The 20,933-nt window shown below is 43.2% G+C and overlaps 1 protein-coding gene across 4 annotated transcripts in view; it reads right to left on the bottom strand.

Moving 5' to 3' along the window:
- Nucleotides 1-20,933, bottom strand: part of RAB27A (RAB27A, member RAS oncogene family) — a 117,435-nt gene that overhangs the window by 8,823 nt on the left and 87,679 nt on the right. For all 4 annotated transcript variants that reach the window (XM_083183879.1, XM_083183878.1, XM_083183876.1 and 1 more), the window contains 3 exons: nucleotides 16,585-16,670; nucleotides 12,550-12,653; nucleotides 8,184-8,307 (listed from right to left, as the gene is read on the bottom strand). In XM_083183879.1, the coding sequence (XP_083040005.1) occupies nucleotides 8,184-8,307; nucleotides 12,550-12,653; nucleotides 16,585-16,670 (314 nt within the window). The remainder of the gene's footprint in view (nucleotides 1-8,183; nucleotides 8,308-12,549; nucleotides 12,654-16,584; nucleotides 16,671-20,933) is intronic.

Raw genomic sequence — 20,933 nt, 5'->3', positions numbered from 1 at the left:
AAAATGTATAAGTTGTGTGAAAGCACCTCAGGGTACACCCACAGGTTTAGGGTATATGAAGGGAAGGATTCAAGAATTGAACCGCCAGAATGCCCCCCCTCCCTCGTAGGTGTTAGTGGAAAAATTGTCTGGGATTTAGTGCACCCCTTCCTGGATAAAGGTTATCACCTCTATGTGGATAACTTTTACACCAGCATCCCCTTGTTTAAGGCCCTTGGTTCAAGAGGTACAGCAGCTTGCGGTACTGTGCGCAAGAACCAAAGAGGCCTCCCAAAAACGCACATTGCCCAAGTAATGAGAAGGGGTGAAAGCAGGGGAATATGCACCGAAAATATGTTGTTGGTCAAATATAAGGACAAGAGGGATGTCCTTATACTGACAACAATTCACGGAGACAGTACCACCTCCGTCCCTGTACGAGGTACCAGTACCCACACCTCCAAACCTAATTGTATCCTGGATTACAATAGGTACATGGGCGGAGTGGATCTTTCAGATCAGGTACTGAAGCCGTACAGTGCCCTGCGGAAAACAAAAATCTGGTACAAGAAGCTGGCCGTGTATATCATCCAGATGGCACTGTATAACGCTTACGTGCTATTCCGTTCTACCGGCCAGAGGGGGACATTTATGCACTTTCAAGAGGAAGTCATAAAGGGCCTAATATTTGGGAACCAGCAGGCTGAGGGCCCCAGTACTTCTAGTACTGGCCCCCGTATTGTACCAGGGCAGCATTTTCCTGATGAAATCCCCTCCACTGGAAAAAAGGGCAGGACACAAAAAAGGTGCAAAGTTTGCTATAAAAAGGGAATAAGAAAGCAAACTATTTTCCAGTGTGACACTTGCCCCGACAAACCCGGCCTATGTATAAAGGAGTGTTTTAAAATATACCACACATCTATGGATTATTAGGTTCATAATTTCACCGTGCTTCGGGGGTCTTGCTAATGCCACATACCACCCACCATTCATTCCACCATAATCTGAGCCGCAAAATCCAAAAATCACTCCTTCCCTTCTGAGTCCTGCCATGCACCCAACTGGTATTTTTTGGTCACATGTGAGGCATTGCCGTACTCGGGAGAAATTGGGGCACAGATTTTGGGGTGCTTTTTCTCCTTCATACCTTCTGAAAATGAAAAATTTTGAGCCAGAACTGCATTTTTGTGTAAAAAAATGTAATTTTTCATTTTCACTGCCCACTTATATCAAAATTGGTGAAACCCCTGGGGGTTTGAAATGTACACTATACCCCTAGATGAATTCCCTGAGGGGTGTAGTTTGCAAAATGGGGTCACTTGTGGGGGGGTTCCACTGTATTGGTGCTTTGGGGGTCTTGCTAATGCGACATAGCACCCACCATCATTCCACCAGAATTTGTGCTGCAAAATCCAAATATCACTCCTTCCCTTCTGAGTCCTGCAACTTTTTGGTCACACATGAGGCATTGCCGTACTCGGGAGAAATTGGGGCACAGATTTTGGGGTGCTTTGTCTCCTTCATTCCTTCTGAAATTGAAAAATTTTGAGCCAGAACTGCATTTTTGTGTAAAAAAATGTAATTTTTCATTTTCACTGCCCACTTGTATCAAAATTGGTGAAACCCCTGGGGGTTTGAAATGTACACTATACCCCTAGATGAATTCCCTGAGGGGTGTACTTTGCAAAATGGGGTGACTTGTGGGGGGGTTCCACTGTATTGGTGCAACATAGCACCCACCATTCATTCCACCAGAATCTGTGCTGCAAAATCCAAAAATCACTCCTTCCCTTCTGAGTCCTGCCATGCACCCAACTGGTATTTTTTGGTCACATGTGAGGCATTGCCGTACTCGGGAGAAATTGGGGCACAGATTTTGGGGTGCTTTTTCTCCTTCCTACCTTCTGAAAATGAAAAATTTTGAGCCAGAACTGCATTTTTGTGTAAAAAAATGTAATTTTTCATTTTCACTGCCCACTTGTATCAAAATTGGTGAAACCCCTGGGGGTTTGAAATGTACACTATACCCCTAGATGAATTCCCTGAGGGGTGTAGTTTGCAAAATGGGGTCACTTGTGGGGGGGTTCCACTGTATTGGTGCTTTGGGGGTCTTGCTAATGCGACATAGCACCCACCAAAATTCCACCAGAATCTGAGCTGCAAAATCCAAAAATCACTCCTTCCCTTCTGAGTCCTGCCATGCACCCAACTGGTATTTTTTGGTCACATGTGAGGCATTGCCGTACTCGGGAGAAATTGGGGCACAGATTTTGGGGTGCTTTTTCTCCTTCATACCTTCTGAAAATGAAAAATTTTGAGCCAGAACTGCATTTTTGTGTAAAAAATGTAATTTTTCATTTTCACTGCCCACTTGTATCAAAATTGGTGAAACCCCTGGGGGTTTGAAATGTACACTATACCCCTAGATGAATTCCTTGAGGGGTGTAGTTTGCAAAATGGGGTCACTTGTGGGGGGGTTCCACTGTATTGGTGCTTGGGGGGTCTTGCTAATGCGACATAGCACCCACCAACATTCCACCAGAATCTGAGCTGCAAAATCCCAAAATTACTCCTTCCCTTCTGAGTCCTGCCATGCACCCAACTGGTATTTTTGGTCACATGTGAGGCATTGCCGTACTCGGGAGAAATTGGGGCACATATTTTGGGGTGCTTTTTCTCCTTCATACCTTCTGAAAATGAAAAATTTTGAGCCAGAACTGCATTTTTGTGTAAAAAAATGTAATTTTTCATTTTCACTGCCCACTTGTATCAAAATTGGTGAAACCCCTGGGGGTTTGAAATGTACACTATACCCCTAGATGAATTCCCTGAGGGGTGTACTTTGCAAAATGGGGTGACTTGTGGGGGGGTTCCACTGTATTGGTGCAACATAGCACCCACCATTCATTCCACCAGAATCTGTGCTGCAAAATCCAAAAATCACTCCTTCCCTTCTGAGTCCTGCCATGCACCCAACTGGTATTTTTTGGTCACATGTGAGGCATTGCCGTACTCGGGAGAAATTGGGGCACAGATTTTGGGGTGCTTTTTCTCCTTCCTACCTTCTGAAAATGAAAAATTTTGAGCCAGAACTGCATTTTTGTGTAAAAAAATGTAATTTTTCATTTTCACTGCCCACTTGTATCAAAATTGGTGAAACCCCTGGGGGTTTGAAATGTACACTATACCCCTAGATGAATTCCCTGAGGGGTGTAGTTTGCAAAATGGGGTCACTTGTGGGGGGGTTCCACTGTATTGGTGCTTGGGGGGTCTTGCTAATGCGACATAGCACCCACCAACATTCCACCAGAATCTGAGCTGCAAAATCCCAAAATCACTCCTTCCCTTCTGAGTCCTGCCATGCACCCAACTGGTATTTTTTGGTCACATGTGAGGCATTGCCGTACTCGGGAGAAATTGGGGCACATATTTTGGGGTGCTTTTTCTCCTTCATACCTTCTGAAAATGAAAAATTTTGAGCCAGAACTGCATTTTTGTGTAAAAAAATGTAATTTTTCATTTTCACTGCCCACTTGTATCAAAATTGGTGAAACCCCTGGGGGTTTGAAATGTACACTATACCCCTAGATGAATTCCCTGAGGGGTGTACTTTGCAAAATGGGGTGACTTGTGGGGGGGTTCCACTGTATTGGTGCAACATAGCACCCACCATTCATTCCACCAGAATCTGTGCTGCAAAATCCAAAAATCACTCCTTCCCTTCTGAGTCCTGCCATGCACCCAACTGGTATTTTTTGGTCACATGTGAGGCATTGCCGTACTCGGGAGAAATTGGGGCACAGATTTTGGGGTGCTTTTTCTCCTTCCTACCTTCTGAAAATGAAAAATTTTGAGCCAGAACTGCATTTTTGTGTAAAAAAATGTAATTTTTCATTTTCACTGCCCACTTGTATCAAAATTGGTGAAACCCCTGGGGGTTTGAAATGTACACTATACCCCTAGATGAATTCCCTGAGGGGTGTAGTTTGCAAAATGGGGTCACTTGTGGGGGGGTTCCACTGTATTGGTGCTTTGGGGGTCTTGCTAATGCGACATAGCACCCACCAAAATTCCACCAGAATCTGAGCTGCAAAATCCAAAAATCACTCCTTCCCTTCTGAGTCCTGCCATGCACCCAACTGGTATTTTTTGGTCACATGTGAGGCATTGCCGTACTCGGGAGAAATTGGGGCACAGATTTTGGGGTGCTTTTTCTCCTTCATACCTTCTGAAAATGAAAAATTTTGAGCCAGAACTGCATTTTTGTGTAAAAAATTTAATTTTTCATTTTCACTGCCCACTTGTATCAAAATTGGTGAAACCCCTGGGGGTTTGAAATGTACACTATACCCCTAGATGAATTCCCTGAGGGGTGTAGTTTGCAAAATGGGGTCACTTGTGGGGAGGTTCCACTGTATTGGTGCTTGGGGGGTCTTGCTAATGCGACATAGCACCCACCATTCATTCCACCAGAATCTGTGCTGCAAAATCCAAAAATCACTCCTTCCCTTCTGAGTCCTGCCATGCACCCAACTGGTATTTTTTGGTCACATGTGAGGCATTGCCGTACTCGGGAGAAATTGGGGCACAGATTTTGGGGTGCTTTTTCTCCTTCCTACCTTCTGAAAATGAAAAATTTTGAGCCAGAACTGCATTTTTGTGTAAAAAAATGTAATTTTTCATTTTCACTGCCCACTTGTATCAAAATTGGTGAAACCCCTGGGGGTTTGAAATGTACACTATACCCCTAGATGAATTCCCTGAGGGGTGTAGTTTGCAAAATGGGGTCACTTGTGGGGGGGTTCCACTGTATTGGTGCTTTGGGGGTCTTGCTAATGCGACATAGCACCCACCAAAATTCCACCAGAATCTGAGCTGCAAAATCCAAAAATCACTCCTTCCCTTCTGAGTCCTGCCATGCACCCAACTGGTATTTTTTGGTCACATGTGAGGCATTGCCGTACTCGGGAGAAATTGGGGCACAGATTTTGGGGTGCTTTTTCTCCTTCATACCTTCTGAAAATGAAAAATTTTGAGCCAGAACTGCATTTTTGTGTAAAAAATTTAATTTTTCATTTTCACTGCCCACTTGTATCAAAATTGGTGAAACCCCTGGGGGTTTGAAATGTACACTATACCCCTAGATGAATTCCCTGAGGGGTGTAGTTTGCAAAATGGGGTCACTTGTGGGGAGGTTCCACTGTATTGGTGCTTGGGGGGTCTTGCTAATGCGACATAGCACCCACCAAAATTCCACCAGAATCTGAGCTGCAAAATCCAAAAATCACTCCTTCCCTTCTGAGTCCTGCCATGCAAATGGTATTTTTTGGTCACATGTGAGGCATTGCCGTACTCGGGAGAAATTGGGGCACAGATTTTGGGGTGCTTTGTCTCCTTCATACCTTCTGAAAATGACAAATTTTGAGCCAGAACTGCATTTTTGTGTAAAAATGTACACTATACCCCTAGATGAATTCCCTGAGGGGTGTAGTTTGCAAAATGGGGTCACTTGTGGGGGGGTTCCTAACTTTTAGCATCTTATGGTGCCTAGAAACCTACATGGTGCCTAAAAAATAATCTCATAAAAAGGAGGCTCCAAAATCAAGTAGGTGCTCCTTCTATTATGAAGCCTGTGGTTTGGTCACCGTGCACACTAGGGCCACATATAGGATATTTATGAAAACAAAAGAATTGGGGAAATCAATTTTCAGTCACATTTCTCTTTCTCTAGTAAAATGTACTGTGTTCCTTAGAAAAATGTATTAAAATTGCAAATCTGCAAAAAAAAAAAATTTTTGAAATTTCACCTACACTTTGTTTTAATTCCTGTAAAACACCTAAAGGGTTAACAAACTTCCAAAATGCTGTTTTGAATACTGTGAGGGGTGCAGTTTTTGAAATGGCATCATTTATGGGGGTGTCTCACATACAAGTCCCTCAAAGTCACATCAGAACTGAACTGGTCCCTAAAAAAATCAGTGTTTGAAATTTTCTTGAAAATTTGAGAATTTGCTATTCATATTGTAAGCCTCCTAGTGTCCCAAAAAATTAAAAGGAAGTTGAAATAATAATGTCAACATAAAGTAGACATATGGTCTATGTTAGTTATTAACTATTTTGAGTGGTATGATTATTTGTCTCACAAGCAGAAAATTTAACATTTTGCAAATTGCTAAATTTTCCATTTTTTTACGACATTTTGGTATTTTTCACAAAAAAACACAGACTGTATCAACCCAAATTTACCACTAATTTGAAGTACAATGTGTCACGAAAAAACAATCTCAAAATCACTGGGATAAGTAAAAGCAAAAAAAAGTTATCCCCACTTAAGTGAGACATGTCAGATTTGAAAAAAAGGGCTCTGTCAGGAACGCAAAAACTGGCTCTGTCAGGAAGGGGTTAATAGTCGTATTTGAGCAAGTTTAATAAAAATTACCGACATGCACGCTTAGAAAAAAAGCAGCATTCACGTTTAGACCTAAATGATCGTAAATTTACCCCTAATTATCTATTTTAATAGACTTGTTTTTCACATTATATTTTATTGTCTAATAGAGAATACAGAACAGAAAGCAAATTCTCCATGGCGACAAAATGTAATGATTTCTCCGCTTACAATTCATAAATATTGGTGTGCTTAAATATAAACTTTAACAAAAACTTTGACTATGGCAGATCAATTTTAAAAATACAGTTCAATGATTTCTGAAAAGCCAGTCATTTTAGTCATTGTCCACAAGGTGGTGCTAACATAACAAACGTTTGCAACATTAACTGTATGTGAACTTGGAAAAAAAAGTTGAAGTAGAGGTGACTTCTTAAAAAAAAAAAATTTAAGGTTGTAAACCTCGCTAGATGCATTCTTTGTTTTATGGTCACCTAAATCATCCAAGTCAAGAACAGGGTTAGAGTCCTACAGTGGCCTGAACTGGGTGGAGTTTGCATATTTTCCCAGTGCTTGCATGGGTTTCCTCCGGGTGCTCCAATTTCCTACCGCACTCCAAAAATATAGTGGTAGGTAGTTTATATTAGAGCGCTCTTCTATTTCCAAGCCTATTTTAAAAACCCCATGCCAGTAACACGCATCACTATGACTAGTGATAAAATACCATTGAGAAGGTTGATTGGGGCACTTGGGTAATTCCATGTGACCCACTTTACATTTCATGTTAATTTTTAGAAGTTTAAATGCACCACACACCATAAATTAAGCTGAAATTCAACCTTTTAAAAATATGACAATAATTTGGGTAAAGCGGTGTCCTCATACATCTAGCCTGGGCTGGCTCTACTATTAGGCAGCTGTCGAAGTGCTCCATAATCTTAGGGGAACCCCCGAATTTCCAAGTGGTGATAGTAAGATCCAATATTTTATTGTGTAAATGTATGTATTTTATAGTTTTGATTTTTATTGTGTATTTACTGTATTAAATAATTATTAAGTAAAAATAATAACAAAGATCAACACAGTGCGCTCTCCTTTATTCCGTTGTATTTTGTATTGCCATAAAGACTCTAGTAATTTTTTGGGAGCAGCATATAAGCTGTGGATTTGAGAGATAGATTATATATATATAATTTTTTTTTTTTCTTTTCTTTTGTTTATATACTAGAGTTGCACCTGATTTACCCATCCGGGTTTTTGTTTGAACCCCCGAATTTGAGGGACAACTCAAAGAGGAATCTTAGTTGAACTTGCAAAAGGCAGGTGTTGAACTTCTAAGATGCCATCTCTGCACATTCACTTAAGGTTCTGTAAAGGCAGGATGGATGTGCGGGAGAAGTAAGCGGAAGTTTCTGTTTAGGGTGCCAAAAACACCTTGCACTGACCCTGCATCTAGCCTCAATATGCTATGTACCCGGGAGATGCATGGTGTGAGGGAGTCGGCAGTTCCTGAGCAACTCTGTTAACGTTTGGAGTCTTTTTGGCAAAAATGTATCTTACTTAATGAGAGCACCAGGCTCTTCTACCTGAATATGAGCATGTATTCAATGAGCATGTATTCTCTTTCTAACCACTAATGTATAGAACATGATAGTGAGTGTTTATATAAAATCCTCATCACCACCACCACCACCGAAAACTCTTACTGTATATGGAAGATACGGTAGGCATCTTATGGTCCCCAGTACAGATCCCATAGGATGTAGTATGCAAGTTGCACGTTAGCCAAAACAATACCAGGAAGGAAACCGCTCACCCATATTTCTCAGCAAATTCTTTGGCCTCTTCTTCCTTAATGGCTCTCTGATCCTCAAGATCACACTTATTTCCACATAGAACAATATCCGGGTTCTCGCAATATGCATGTATTTGCAGTTGGCCTAATAAGAGAAGCAAATCGTTATTAAACCAGCCACTTCTCTCTTTTTACCAAAACATTGAAGTCACTTCTGCTGAGCAAGTCCCTAACACTCTAGGGTGTTAGGTAACCAGGCAAATAGCCAGATACTGCAGTGTGTTGATCCCAAAAGGTCTATGATATCCAACAAAACAATCATGATGAAGTCTGGAAAGCCTGAAGTAGTAATGTTCAAAAACTTCAGAATACAAAAGACGGCACAAGTCACTTAAAATGACAAATATGTGGCACAATGGCAAAATAGCGTGGGTGGCATGTGAAGCCACATATACCTTCATTCCGTGCACTACAGAACACAAAACAATTTGTTAGAGATTCTAAAATATGCAAAGACACTACTAGGTGAAAGTTGTGCTCTCTGTTTGTGCTGCTGTTTCCATAACTAATCTGCAGCTCTTGATCTTGGGTGGGAAGCGAGCCTCTCTCTAGACAACATAGTGTTTGCAGAAGAGGAGGGTGTTCCCAGTTATTTGTCACAAGAAATACCACAGGGCTTGTTAAGCTTCCTTTAACAAATAAAATATGCAGATAGAGTAGCCAGCTCTAAACCAAACAGCACATAGTTTCATACGGAAAATTAAATCCACAGGCATTCCTAGCCTCTCATCTGACTGACTTTACAGGTTTAGGCCTCGGTCCTAGAACTACAATACACAACATGCCAGTAGAAGATGTTGAGCGTTGTGTAAAAAAGCAAAGCACCTTAAAATGTTCTCTCATACATTGGCAATACTGTGTGTACACTTTGTGATTACAATCTGTAATCGGACCATAATCTTAAAACTAACACGGCATGTGGCAGTTTATTAGGGATGGTATCCGGTCCCTGGGTCAACAATGTCTAGGTCGACAGTCACATGAGAATGGTCGACATACTTAGGTTGACAATGACAGAAGGTTGACACAAGCTTAAGGTAGACATGGACATGGTTGATACATTTAAAAGTTCGATACAAATTGTTCATGTTTTTTGTTGTTGATTAGACCGACTTGGTTCATACTTTCCAAGTGGGTATAAAGTAAAGGCCCATACACACTAGTAGACTTTCATTTCAAAAGACTTTGCCAAAATCTTTGATAGATATATCTGTCACCAAAGTAGTGCGTACACACTAGACTATTTTCCTCAAAGAGCAAGAGATTTTCAGGAGGCGAAAGACTTTGCTGAAAATCTTTCATATACAAGGCTATTTACATAATGGGCTGGGTTTGAATTCCAAGGGTGGGAGCAGGGTCCATTTTAATCAGTGCATTCCTGTTCTTGGTGCCTGATTCAGAACTGATTGCTGGCAAAATCCCGCCCGTGTGCACGGCAAACATTTTATTTGTAGCCGTGCACGTAGGGAGAAATTCATTCACACCATCATGTCCATTACACATTATACCACATACTAGAACGCTCATTACACAATATGCCACACACCATTGGGTGATCGGCAGTGGGTGATAGTGATGGATAGCGGGTGACAGCAGTGTAAGGGTGGTGGATGAGGGTGACGGGCAGTGGGTGATAGTGACAGATAGTGGGTGACAGCAGCATGAGGGTGATGGGACGTGGGTGATCGCAATGGATAGTGGGTGATAGCGATGGATAGTGGGTGACGGCAGCATAAGGGCGACATCGGTGTGAGGGTGACGAGCAGTGAGTTATAGTAATGGATAGTTGGTGACAGCAGCATGAGGGTGGAGGATGAGGGTGACGGGCAGTGGGTGACAGCAGCGTGAGGGTGATGGGCAGTGGGTGATGGTGACGGATTGTGGGTGACGGCAGCGTAAGGGTGGCCGGTGATGGTGACGGATAGTGTACTGGCTGGGGGGGCACATGCCATCCTGCCACCCGACACAGTCCGCTACTGGAACTTGGGCCCCTAGGATTATGGTGCCCTAGGGCAACTGCCCATCAAGCCCTTGCATTAAGATGTCCCTGAATATATACATTGCTGGCCTGTGCCAGCAATGTATATATTACTTGCTAATACGTAATCATTGGTGCCCTGTGGCACCAATAATATATACATTGCTGGTCTGTGCCAGCAATGTATATATTACTGGCTTATTAATAACATTGGTGCCCAGTGGTGCCAGTAATATATACATTGCTGGCATGTGCCATCAATGTATATATTAATGGATTATTAATAACATTGGTGCCCAGTGGTGCCAGTAATATATACATTGCTGACCTGTGCCAGCAATGTATATATTACTGCATTATAAACATTATTGGTGGCCAGTGGTGCCATCAATATAGACATTGCTGGCATGTGCCAGCAATGTATATATTAATGGATTATTAATAACATTGGTGCCCAGTGGTGCCAGTAATATATACATTGCTGGCACAGGTCAGCAATGTATATATTACTGGCTTATTAATAACATTGGTGCCCAGTGGTGCCAGTAATATATACATTGCTGACCTGTGCCAGCAATGTATATATTACTGCATTATAAATATCATTGGTGGCCAGTGGTGGCAGAAATATATACATTGCTGGCATGTTCCAGCAATGTATATATCACTGCCTTTAACATTGGTGGTCAGTGGAGGAGCAGGGAGGATGCAGCCAGTGGGCTGTGGGCGGGGCGTTCAGCTGGGGGGGCGGGGCGCTCCGACGTGCTGCTGTGTACTGTAGCCGGGAGGAGAGGGAGAGGAGGCTGCGCTGCGTACATATCTGCAGCCTGTGACCGGACAGCGTGGGAGCGAGGAGGGGTGAGTATAAGCAGGGGGAGGGAGCGGGCGGTCAGCTGGGCTGAAAGTCTGTGATCTTTCAGCCCGGCTGCCGTACACATTTAGCAATGATGGCTAAAAAACCAGCCATCATCACTAGATGTGCTGGTAAAACCAGCAGACTTCCCACCTCGCTAGCGATGATGCGGGAGCGCGCATCATCGCTAGTCGGGGATCTCTGGCCCATACACACTAGGCGATTTTCAGCAGAAAATCGTCAAGTGTGTATGGGCCTTAAGAATAGAATAGTGTGCCAAGCCCAGCAGGGATGGGGAACATTTGGCCCTCCAAGTGTTGTTGAACTATGCATCCCAGCATTTCCTGGTACAATTTTGCTATTTGGCCATACTAAATCTGTTGTAGGACATGCTGGGATGTGTAGTTCAACAACAGCTGGAGGGCCGAAGGCTCTCCATCCCTGCCCTAAAGGAAGGCATCAGATTATAGCATGTTGGGCAGATATGTCCAGGCATTAGCACTTCAAGATTCTGCTAATATTTTTGATACTGCATGAGACTTGACATTGGGCCAGATGGATCATCTTCAAAAAGTGATAAAATGGAGAGTGATAAACAGGTAGCCCAGTGGTTCCCACATTTTTATATTTCACAGCGCCCTAGTGCATCAGGATTTTTTTACGGAACCCCCCAGGCCAAGAGTTTCTTATTGAAAAATTAAAGAAATATTCAACTAAGTTAATGGAGTTTATTTGTTTTCCTTTTTCTATTAAGTGGTGCTAGACAGGATTCACTTTTGATTGTACACATCATTTTATGATTGGCAGGCAAAAGCATTGGTTTTAACTATAAACATTTACAGAAATAATTAGAATTAGTTCTGAACCATCAAACTAAGGCATCCCTGTAAATGGCCTGAGGCACTACAGGGTGCCAGGGCACACAGTTTGGGAACCACCAAGCTAGCCAGTCAGCTCCTAACTGCCAGGTTACATGCTGGGTTTGAAAATGACAGTAGGAGCTGATAGGCTGGTTGTTTATCACTGTCCACTTCCACTTTTTGAAGCTTGATACATCTGGCCCCAAATCTGGATTCAGATCTACATTTTCACATGTTCAACTAATGCCCTGCACACACAGGGCAACTGGAACAGTGTGCTGAGCGATCTAGTTAAGCAAAAAACGCTCAGCACACAGCAATGCACCAGTGATGTGTGCTGAGCTATCTGTCATGACCAGTGTTCTCAATTGAGAGAACACTGGCAATGACTAGATTTATACTGCATGCAGTATAAATCTAGTCAGGTGATAACGATTTGTGGGACCATGCACCGCCATTGCCGAGGGCCATACACACAGAGCAATCTGTGCTTAAGCTAGACAGATTGCTTAGAAATGGGGCTGTGTGTATGGTGAATAACAGTTGTTACTGGCGACTGTTGTCTAAAACAATGAAACAATGTTCCACTAAAGGTCAAATACAATGTGAGGTTCACTGAAAACAATGAGAACATACTTATCCAGTTCCTGACATTCAGGAAGCTCTGCTCATTTGTTAAATCAAACAGCAAAAGGAATCCCATCGCATCTCTGAAAAAGGCTGTGGTCAGACTGCGAAACCTAGAAAAATGTAAAAAAAACACTACATTGGCTGCGGTACACACACAACACAAAATATAAATCTAGCTTTTTATTTTAGGACATGGTTATTCTGTACAAAAAAAAAAAGGAAATTATGGAAAATAACAATAGTACACAATGGTTTTCTCTCCAGGGCCAGAAATCAAACAGGGACAGAACATCTTGGGCAGGACAAAAACATGGTGCTGACTGACCTGGTCACCATGACAACACAGGCACTGTACTCCACATAAATAGCAGCTGCAAAAACATTAGTCCAGTTGTTGACAAGGATAAACCTGTATCTTCCAAACCACAGTGTATATTCATATCAGTTGAGATAGTGTGCAAGAGAATTGCCAGAGAATTGCCAGAGACTCGAAATGCCTCTTTCAGTTTTTAAATGGTAGCTGAGCTTTTTATTTTCAGTGAAGGTTATTAGTTCTGATATCGATCGGTGCTTGTGAATATTGCAGGGTTGCCGACCCTCCCGGAATTTCCGGGAGTCTCCCGAAAATCGGGTCCCCCTCCCGGCCCCCCGGAAGGGTGGGCCAACCTCCCGGATTCAGGGGGGACCCCCGCTGTCCCCCGGATCGCGGCATTAAAATGCCGCAATCCTCGGGTCTCAGGGGAGGGGGCGGAGCTAAAATGGCACAATCGTGCCATTTTAGCCCCACCCCCTCCACGGAGATCCCTGAATTTGCTGGTTTACCAGCATGGGGGCGTGGCTTAGTGATGTCACGCTTAAGCCCCGCCCCCGAGCGGCTACTGAAACTCTCCTCTCCGGGCTTCTCCCGGAGAGGAGAATAAGAAGGTCGGCAACCCTGGAATATTGTAATGAAGCCTGCAACCCTTAAGGCTCCCCCATAAACTCAGCGCAGAGAAAATTTTCCACAATCCCCCCTGGCGCCGACCAAAGCCTTTCATGCAGGAGGATCGCAAGAGATACATTAGTTCTTTTGCATACGATATATCGCAAGCAATCCCAGAAATGCCTACCTGGCTCGGACACGATTCAACAGATCGCTTCTACAGCCGGTGGGACTCTCCGGCTCCGGTGTAATGCGCACCCAACCTGCTATCAATCAAATGCGATTTGGAGCCTTTTATGCGATGGATTGCCAAAATCGCATGAAGAGAAACCAAATCGGATGTGAATCGCCTAGTGTATGGGCACTTTTGCTCTGTGACAGTACCTCTAGTGCATTGGCCCAGACTTATTAGAGTATATAAGATAGAAATATTTTACAGATTTTTTTTTTTGTTACATTTAGTTTTAAAATATAGTGTAAAATAATTAGAATAGAACAGATTTATTTTGTTGGATATACTAAATAATGACAAACACTAAGCGGATCTCCTTAGTTCTCGAAATAAGATACTGCTCTAAAACATCAGAGCCCCGGGTGGGTACATGCACTTTTTGCCATGACACTGAACAGTTTGTATACACACTTACATTTTACTCTCTCTTACATTTACTCGTGAGCGTGTGCACTGTGAATGACTGCTGACCTTAAACCAAAATTTACTTTTACACATTCTTATATACCGGTAGTTACATGTCCTGCTGTATAAAGCATTGATTTTTACATATAAATGTAATCTTTTTTTGTGTTCTTAAAAAAAGTTACTCCTTGTTACAATTACCATAAAATGTTACCATGTATACCTGTATTTTCCATGCCCCCTGGTGGAGTCAATGTGTGTTATGCTAATCTTTGTGGGCTGTACTTGACTACAACGGACTGACAATACAAGAATTTCTTCTCATTAGATTCTAGTAACGCTAACAAATCAATGATGCAATAATTTAAGGGTTTATGCACCAATAAATTAAACCACGTGCTAGACATGTGAATTGCCCTCTACCTGCATAACCATGCTGAAGTACAAGTATTGTACCTACCAGAGCCACACAGGTTTATTTAGTCTATGGCACGAGACTAGCAGGGGAGACAATCGGACCCTTTTTCATAACTTTTACCTATTTGATATATTGTTTCTGTAAGATCTTAATGGATTCCTAGTTATAAACTTTTATAATTAAACATGCTAAACAGATATTACTGTTCATTTCCAATACATTTTTATTTACTGAAGAACATCACCAAAACAGATTCAGCCATTCCCTACTCTCCTATTACATTGTGTCCATGTCAAACAGACATCAATGTCCCTCCTGTTATCTTCCTGTTAGTATAGGTTGGAAACTCACAAAACAGTTTGAATCAAACTTGGGCGATACAAGACCTGCACTGGGCCATTGGATCCACCGGCCAAGGTAATTAGAAAAGTATTTGGCTCTGGACCAAAACCAACTAAATTTTGGGTAAAGTACATTTTTTATTTTCGCAGCTTTAACATTTAGCTGAACATGCATAATACATCCATTAAAGAATATATTAAAACTTTCCTTCTACAACTGCATGAACTGAGTATTCACAGCCTAGAAAGAAGAAATCTATCAAGGAATAGAAGTTATAATACAGAATGGCTAGTTGGAAGTCCAATTCCAAACTACATAAACGGATACGAAGTGCGGAATTCAATCGTTATATCGCGCATGACCTCCCAACTAAAGTGACAGGATGTTGTGGCGCGATATTCAATAGATCTATTTTTTTCAGCACATACCGCACTCATTATGGTCAGGTTTAGCCACACATTTGCGCATTTCTGCTCACCGCCTCCAGGGATAGTGAGCTGAAACGCTGGTGAAAAACAATTGAATACCGCCCAAAGGGTCCGTGCCGTGCAGGAAATGACAGTAGTACTTGATGTGTCTTACCCCTATACCACATTACAGCCAACAGAAATTTATTGCGTGTTCATGTCTAACTACCGGGCACAAAGGAGAGAGGCAAAGCTTGGACAGACGCACAATAAAATGTATTTTGTCCAGACGCAGCGAGCGTGATGTCATGCTGTGGTGGACACTGCAGACAAGCCAGTAGTCTTCAGAGAAGATGAAGCATGAAGTATTAGGTAAGTGTGAGTTTAGTGGCTAGGCAGACACAGGTTAGGGCAGGGAGGGGGGATCTGTAGACTGAATGATAGAGCCGGGCTGAGAGAGACAGTTGCCAGATGTGCTATGCCTGGTGAAGTGACAGAACAGCCAATCAGCTAACAACGGCCATGTTAAAGGCTATTTTTGAAGCATTGATTGAGCATTTCTCACTCTCCACGTTATCACTTTGCAAGGCTTAGCACAACTGGTGGAGGTGGGCACAATGATATAAAAGAGAAACAGGAGGTGAGGGGAGGATGATGAGGCTCAGCAGGAGAGGGGATCTGGAGTGCAGGGGCAGAAGAGGCTAGAGTGTATACATGGGGCAGGAAGTGACACAGGGGGGACAAGTCTGGTTGAAACTCTGCTCAAGGTTTATGACATTGGTTATAGTCCTACACAAAAAGGAACAGGTATCTTCTGGACCAGGGAACTTTCACATGAATAGTGATTACCAACTGAAGACGCCGCCTGTCCACAGAGGATCAGTTTCTTCAGAATGGAGAGCAATGCTGCCAAAGTCATGCTGACATACCCTAGTCTCGTGTGGTCACTCCCCATTATGCATGTTAATGCCCATTTTCTCTACTTGTACCACAGTGGAAGACTAAACCTTGGTGGTAGACAATTATAAGAGCCCTGGCCATGATACTTCACTAAATGCAGATTGTGTCATGTTTGACTAAACACCCTAAATAAAACATACACTGTGCAGATGGAAAGCATGTCTGAAGCAGCCGATCTATATAAAAACAAGCACGCCTATAAAATAGGACTCGGTAATTGATACATTTTGTAATGATATATAAAAGATTCTACAGTATGTAGCATAAAAGGAACCAGGTTAAATGGATGGTGCTATAGTTGCACATAGGGCACACAGGTTACAGATGAATAATCCCTGTGATGTTGGTAACTCACCTTTCCTGACCTGCTGTGTCCCATAACTGCAGGTGGACCCGTTGACCTCTGCCAGCAATACCATCAGGGCCATTTGAGCGATATACCTGTGTAAAGAAGCATAAGAAAACATTGCTTACAAACATCAACACAAATTATAGAAACCACATTAGAAAACCAGGAGAGTAATCTACAGTACTACAGGGGGTTATTCTGATTCACTCGGAAAGGCACAATCACTTTCTAATGGACAAAACCATATGCACTGCAGGTGGGGTTGATGTAACATGTGCAGAGAGTTAGATTTGGGTGTTTTTTTGTTTCTGTGCAGGGTAAATAATGGCTGCTTTATTTTTACACTACAATATAGAAATCAGTTTAAAGTACACCCCCCACCCAAATCTAACTCTCTCTGCACATGTTACATCAGCCCCACCAGCAGGGGTGCCGAGAGGGGGGGGGGGGGAGCCACACTTTACCTGGGCCTGTCAGGGGGGCCCTGGTCTGGACACACAGTTTTTTCTTTTTATTTGGTGGCGAGTGCGCCGGAGTCAGCTGTTCAGCAGTGGCAATGGGAATGTGGGCCGGCGTGGAGGCAGCAGCATCACAGTGGTCCTTCTGAGTGTCCAGGGCATAACTTGGGAGTTTACCGTGGCTCGGCGACAGGAGGATACTTAGGGTAGGTAGTTCCTGGGTGGCGGGAGGAACTGGGTCAGAGAGAGGCCACCTCCCGTGGGAGTACCACCCACTCTGCAGCATCCATCCCACCCCACTCCCCACATTCCCACCCGCTACCAGCAGCAGCAGGTGCCAGTGCCATATCTCCAGCCCAGCAGTCCCAGACCTGGTTCCCCACGCATGTCCAGGTCACTGTGTTCCAAGATGGAAGGTGGGTGGCTGGTTGCTCTGTGTCTGCTGCCTCCCTGCATGCTGCTGGGGCCCGACATCCAACTGTGAAATTCAGCATCTAACCCCTGGCAGAGCATGTACTGTAACTCCATGACAACGAGCAGGTTAACCCCTGGCAAAGCATGTGACCCATGTCAGAGCATGTAAATCCATGGCAACGAGCATGTTAACCCCTGGCAGAGCAGGTTAATCCCATGGAAATGAGCATGTTAATCCACTAATTTGCAATGAGCATTAGGGTGTGGAATAACGTGTAATGGGCATTATGGCAGGTGGTAAAATATGAAATAGGTATTACGGTGTATGGCATAATGTGTACTTCCCACTACGATGTGTGGCATGATATGTAATGAGCATTATGGCATGTGGTATAATATGTAATGGGTGCAGTGGCGTAACAACTGGTCCGCAGAGTGTGCGGGGAGCTACGTCCGTGGGGGCCCCAGGAAGTTGTTGTACCGGGGCCTAGGATTTCTCTTGGCGGCCCTGCCCACCTGCACTGCACATGGTTTGTCCATTAGAGAGCGATTGTGCCTTTCCGAGTGAATCAGAATAACCCCATAGTCCATTCCAGATTTGCGTTTGACAAACACACAGAAACACAAAAATATGTTTAAGTCCAACACCCCAAAGCTCTTGGCAGAGTCTAGGACTAAGGTTAAATCCTCTTGATGAATGAGATTACTCAGTCATGAGGGGGTCCTTATTCTCATTAGTTTCTAGAATGTTACATTTGACGAGACATTGGGATTTGCTTACAAAAGCTGCTGCTTCATACTGTAAGCAGCTACATCCTGTCAGGCTGGAAGTGACAAATTACAGAAGCACTCACAGTCCGCGCAAGACACACACAACTTTACATTTTCACATACAACCCACTGGGAAGTGATAATTGAAGCTCAGGGTATTAAACCTGCAGTAGGGGAGGCACTATGGAATTAAAGATTAAAAAAATTGACCATTGGGGAATTTTGCCTAAATGCCAGCAATATTCCCCCTCCCCCTTCCCTCCACTAGTAAAAAAAAAAAAAAAAAAGGCCCTCTCTCCTTAACCCTTTAAGTGCCAAGTAAATTTGTCAAAATAGGTGTGAAAATTAGCAAGCAAACATTTGTATTCATCATAATGACCTGTAATGTTTCCTTTTTTTTTTTTAATAGGAAATTATTTTGACATTTTTTATGTGCATTTATATAACAAATGTGAGTGACCCTGGCATTTTAAGTGGAAATGCCAGATATGTTGGCACTCAAAGGGTTAAAATGAATGGTGGGAGCTGCCATTTACCATTGAACAAAAAAAAAAAATGCTATAATCAAATGTCATTTTAGTTTTTTACATAATGGATTGGTTTTTTCCCATTCCTTTTCATCTGTTATCACCATCATAAGATGTACATATACTGCTGTTATGCTTGGCAAATGATGCGCGGGGAATCTTCTTGCCAGTGATGCATCTTATTGTGTAGAGCAAAGTTAACCAATACCCCATTATTTTTTCCTTATTCCCTACTGCCAAAGAGCTTATCTCCCTTTGATAAATACATAAAATTACAACTTTCTTTGGAAGAAGAATGCATGTGGTGAAAGTGGAAGAGACTTCTGCAGACTCCAGTAGTCTGCATAGGTAGTTACAGATTAGGAGCACATCTGAACTGCGAGGTAAAGTTACACACGGATCCACAAATAGAATTACAATTGATAGGCTTATTTCACCTTTGTGACACCAGTGCTGGTATTCTTAACTTGCAATTTGTAAACCAACTAAACCTGTAAAACTGGTCGACAGAAGGGGGAAAAAAATGGTTTCTAGGTTTCACAATATAAATACTTGTGTGATCTTCCAAGGAAAATAAAGGTTTTTAAAGCAGTTTCTCAATAAATCTCCCAACAGGAAAGAATTGTTTTTGAAACGCCTACATTTAGTCAGCTACAGGGACCCTACATACTTCAACTGGCATGTCCTGAATTGCTGCCACCATGTGTATCCCACAGTATCAGCGTGATAAGTCTGTTCTACCTTTTAAATCTTGGCCTTTTGATCCTGTCCACCTAATGTATTAACACCATATGCAGTCAGAGATCAATTAAAGTTGCCCATACACGGTGCGCTTTGCGCACATCTCCTTACATGTGATTTGCGTGCGCTGAGATCTAGACCAAAACGCATGCAATTACTGCACCGTGTATGGGCAATTTAAGACCTTATTTGGCCCTAGGCAAACTACTGTTTTGTGGCCCTGCTCCCTCAAACAATCCATAGCACTATAGGTTTATGCTGATTGCAGGTTGCATTGATAGAGTAAATTGGCGCACGCACAGTCCACCGATAAATGCTCAGTTGCATGATCAGCATTGCAAATCTGAATCAGTCTCTGGGGGTGGTGCTCTAACATCCACGCCCCCTTACCGCCGCTGGCTACCGCAAACATAATTATCGCATATGATCTAACATATGCAATAATTATCACAAATGACAGCTCTTGCGTTGACCTGGCAATGAGCGGCGGGTCCCGGTGGCTCCCCCCTCCCTCTCTTACCCAGCCTGGATGCTGCTGCTGCAGATGGGGCTGGCTCTCCTCCTCCCTGCATCCGGAAGAGGATGAACAGTGCAGGGAGGAGGAGGAGGAGGTCACAGGTCCGGGCAGCACAGCTCTGTGCTGCCCAGACACAGGTGAGGGGGGGCGGTGCGGGGCCGCGTTAGAAGCCCATAGGCTTCTATGGGGCATCGCCATTTTTCTGGCGATGCACCCTTTCACATTAACCTGGCGGAGGATGCTTAGAGCATCCCAAAATGCGGTAAAAACCCAGATAGCAGGGTTTTTACCACATTTTTATTTTAGAGAATCTCCCACTAGGTCTTTTGGATGTAAGCTTATTACCTGTGTCACATTTAAAGTAAATTGATTGCCCACAGAGTTGATAACCAATTTGTGTGTCCAAACATTTTTTTATCGTTTCAAAGAACATAAAAAAGGCACATTGGGAGTGTGGGTAGGTCTGTGTGATGTCACGACACCACGTGATAGCCATGCAATGTTCCTCTGGAATTGTTTTGGGCAACAAGGATATCTTTAGGAATCCCCTTGCGACCTGCTGGGCACTAGACTGTCTTCTAGTTTGCCTTGTGGAAAATCGACCTCTGTATGGGGTCGTCCTATTGACTGTAACTGTCCATCTTCTATACCATACCAGTATCTCACCTGCCGATCCATTATGACTGTTGGTACTTTTGCTGTAATAAGCACTCATATTTGTGAAGATCATAGGTAGTCTTGTTGCACTTTACCTATAGTCAATGATGAACGGGCAGTTGTGCTGAAGACTCAGGGGTAAATTTACGGATTCAGTATTAAATCCCGGCAGTCGGGATCCCGGCATTCAGAATCCCGACGCTGGAATCCCAGACAAGGGGGGGGACGTGGATTGCCCCCCCTTGCGGGCTCGCTGTGCTCGCCACGCAG

Source organism: Crinia signifera, chromosome 4 (genome assembly GCF_055691185.1).
Source record: "Crinia signifera chromosome 4, ASM5569118v1, whole genome shotgun sequence".
In the NCBI taxonomy this organism is placed as follows: domain Eukaryota; kingdom Metazoa; phylum Chordata; class Amphibia; order Anura; family Myobatrachidae; genus Crinia; species Crinia signifera.
Note: the sequence above shows the minus strand (reverse complement) of the source record. Positions and strands in the feature narration are given on the sequence as shown.